At 28.7% G+C, this 3263-nt stretch overlaps 1 protein-coding gene across 3 annotated transcripts; it reads left to right on the top strand.

Moving 5' to 3' along the window:
* The first annotated feature begins 1311 nt into the window (after positions 1-1311).
* Positions 1312-2983, top strand: LOC108774997 (vesicle transport protein SFT2B). Of its 3 annotated transcripts, none has more exons than XM_018541267.1 (5): positions 1312-1401; positions 1523-1540; positions 1676-1845; positions 2169-2286; positions 2674-2983. In XM_018541267.1, exons 1-5 carry the CDS (start codon positions 1333-1335, stop codon positions 2719-2721), a joined length of 423 nt encoding a protein of 140 aa, XP_018396769.1. In that variant the 5' UTR covers positions 1312-1332; the 3' UTR covers positions 2722-2983. The 3 variants fall into 3 exon arrangements, with proteins under 3 accessions (XP_018396769.1, XP_018396767.1, XP_018396768.1); XM_018541265.1 differs by lacking the exon at positions 2674-2983 and adding an exon at positions 2360-2488; XM_018541266.1 differs by lacking the exons at positions 1523-1540; positions 2674-2983 and adding an exon at positions 2360-2488.
* The last annotated feature ends 280 nt before the right edge of the window (positions 2984-3263 follow it).

Genomic DNA, 3263 nt, shown 5'->3' on the forward strand with positions numbered 1-3263 from the left:
TATACATCACCGATGACACATGAGATGCATAATTAATTTTATCAATTTTTGTAATGAGTAATTGTTGTTTCAGAAGTGTATCATACTTGTCATCGTTGTGATAACCACATAATTTTCCGAAATTAACATTGTAAGACACACAGCATAAGTATACTGTCATGGTGTGTCAATCTTCAATGTAAGAATGATTTGAATACTTATCTATTACAATCAAATGTAATAGTCTTTATAGAATATCAAATCTGCAAACACTCGATCTGTCAATCCAGAATTAGTTTGTTAATTCAGAATTTTTTACATACAGGAAAATTTAAATTGTAAGTTTTGTTGCCTCTCAGATTTGCCCTTGTTAATATCCTCTATTCTGTCAATATTGATTATTATACATGCTGCTTTTATTTTACTATATAAATGTTATTGCTTTCTGTTCAGGTGTAGTACGAAGTCCACTTGTCAATTAAATATTGTTACTTACAAAATACTATTTTTACGTATCCATAAATGTTTCTGTGTACCACAAAAAAATTATAAGATACATTTGCCCGAATTATTCTACATACCATTAATACATGTTTGTCAACCATAAACTTGGTTAAATATATTTTGACAAAGTTCTCAAACTTTTACTGAGGATTAAAGCACAACTGAGAAAATCTAATTCCAATTGATAGAATGAGACAAAGATTTCTACTAATTTTTGTAAGACTCCTAACATGGTCCAAAAATATCAAATCAAATGGTTCACAATTTACATTCATTAATGGGCTAACTGATAAGTTTTGTGGGTAAACTAAATGTTATGACTGCGAATGACACTACATTTTTAATACATTCATAAATTAAATGGTTTCTTTCTCGTATTCTAACGTACTCCAGCATGCTCCTATCTCCGTTCCCATTTACTTCCTATTCACTTTGGATAAGCATGTCAAATGTATACTACATGATATCGAGTACAACTTTCTTCGGAGAGACATTATATACATACATTTCTATTTATGTACGCTTTTTCATTCTTTGTGAGTGCAGAAAGTGTAACTTAAAGCAGCTATTAGGAACAACATCCAACTATAAATACGTTTATAAGGTGAAGGCTGCACACGAAAGACGTGAAACGTGTAAATAATTATAGTAGCCCATCTAAAATTATTTTAATGTATAAAATTTTACCGATTAATTAAATATTTAGGAGTACTTATAATCTGATACATTAGCGTGTAATACTGCAGATAAAATGTGTCATATAGGTTGATAACCTCACATATTAATACACTAATGATTTCAATTTTTCATTCGTCTGAAAAGTGTATTTATTTCTATTTTTGATTAAAAATGGACAAATTAAGGAGAGCTTTGAACGGTAATGAACGATGCGATGAAGAAAGTGGTATTATAACCCAGGTAATTATATCCACAGTTATATAAAATATGTCACTAATTAATAGGTGTATTATAATCTCATTTCGCTTGTAAATTGAAATTATCACTTTAATAAATGTTCACATGCGGTCGACAATGGAAGGTTGATGCAGATTTCATGGTAAATTGTTAAAGAATTATACAGATTTATTATATACATTTATAGCATCTTTATTGTTATGTATACTGTTACGTTATGTATAATGTCTAATTTGTTTATTTCAAAAAGATTATTGACAATTTTTATATTTAACAGGTTATGGATCAGACAACCTTAAGTTGGTCTACCAGGATAAAAGGTTTTGCAATTTGTTTCATCGTTGGCATATTATGTTCATTCCTTGGATCATTTGCCTTGTTTTTACAGAAAGGTCTTACCGTATTTGCTGTATTTTATACTTTAGGCAACATTATCTCTTTAGCCAGGTAAAATAGAAGCTAACTGTCAATAACATTGTTTTTAATTATTTTGCTGAAATTTGCTATATGTGAAATTTTTCGCAAAAATACTGAAATTGGTTCGAATCCAATCAAACCATGGATGCTGTCTTATTTTTCTTCTAAAAAATTTTTCTAGAAAATCTTCAATACAGGCTGAATTTATATACATGAAAACGAACAAAATTTTACCTCAAAAATAGACGAGGGATTACATTATGCTTATTATCATTCTTACAGTTATATCCAAAATAACATGTTATAAATACAATTGCAAAATATTAAAATAATTAGTAACCTGTACGTTTCAGTACGTGTTTCTTGATGGGTCCATTTCATCAGTTTAAGAAAATGTTTGCATCGACAAGAATAATTGCAACAATATTAGTATTTGCATCAATTGCTTTGACACTTTTTGCAGCTTTACACGTAAGTACTCAATATTTCTTATTTTTATTTTATTCTTCATATTTTGAAGTATTTATTACTCTTTTGTTTTCAGTTGCATAATCCTGGTCTAGCTCTTTTATTTATAATTATTCAGTCATTAGCTATGACATGGTATTCTCTATCATATATACCATATGCTCGTGATGCTGTCAAAAAAACAGTAGAAGCATGTATTACATAAAAGAGCAATTATCTTTGTTTTTCGTTGTATTAAAATTTATTATAGGATCATTTAATTTTTTCGATTCTTTGACACTTCTGTTATTTTACAATAATTAATATTGATTATATTCTGTTTTCTAACAAAGAAAAAATGAAAAATATAAGTAATATAAATAATTATTTATTTCAAAACTTGATTTGTAGAACAGTGTCAAATTTATTTTGAAACATAAAATACTTTGTGATTTCTAAACCACATGATGTCGTGAAAAACGCGCACACGCGCCTCCCACACGTGCACAGGAAGAAAAAAGAGGGGAAATAAGATGTCAGTCATGACTTTGAGTAACATCTAGAAGGTTTCAGCCATCAGTCGGACACATTGAAAAGTGCAAATGCCGGCAAACCATTACTTTCGAACTTAATAACTCGAAATGTGCTTAACAATAAAGTACTTTATAATAGCGTTTTGGAAAGATTTTGAAATAAGTTACATGAATACGTAATAATAAATGGAGGGTTTCGTTTACAAAATTCTATTTAACATAGACCTGACCTTAATATATAAAATTAATAACATCTCAAGATAAAACAAGGTCGCTGTCTTTTTTCTCCCTTGAAATCATAGAACTTTTGTCTGAAACATTTTTTGAAAAAATTTCTCTTTTTCGAGATATTTTCGTGTTATTGATTAAAATGACCTACTCTGTATATGAGAACAGTTTTCGAAAACTTATTAATTTTTCTTTGTTGCCTTCTATTGCCGCTTGTGTTTATTTAGAAATGAATTCAGT

Source organism: Cyphomyrmex costatus, unplaced genomic scaffold (genome assembly GCF_001594065.2).
Source record: "Cyphomyrmex costatus isolate MS0001 unplaced genomic scaffold, Ccosl1.0 scaffold280, whole genome shotgun sequence".
NCBI classification, from domain to species: Eukaryota; Metazoa; Arthropoda; class Insecta; order Hymenoptera; family Formicidae; genus Cyphomyrmex; species Cyphomyrmex costatus.

Bases quoted from the DNA above. Each gene is read 5' to 3' on its own strand.
- LOC108774997 (XM_018541265.1), top strand. From the start codon at position 1,333: ATGGACAAATTAAGGAGAGCTTTGAACGGTAATGAACGATGCGATGAA. The intron at 1,846-2,168 runs GTAAAATAGAAG...TGTACGTTTCAG, and splicing joins AACATTATCTCTTTAGCCAG to TACGTGTTTCTTGATGGGTC. The intron at 2,287-2,359 runs GTAAGTACTCAA...TTTTGTTTTCAG, and splicing joins CACTTTTTGCAGCTTTACAC to TTGCATAATCCTGGTCTAGC.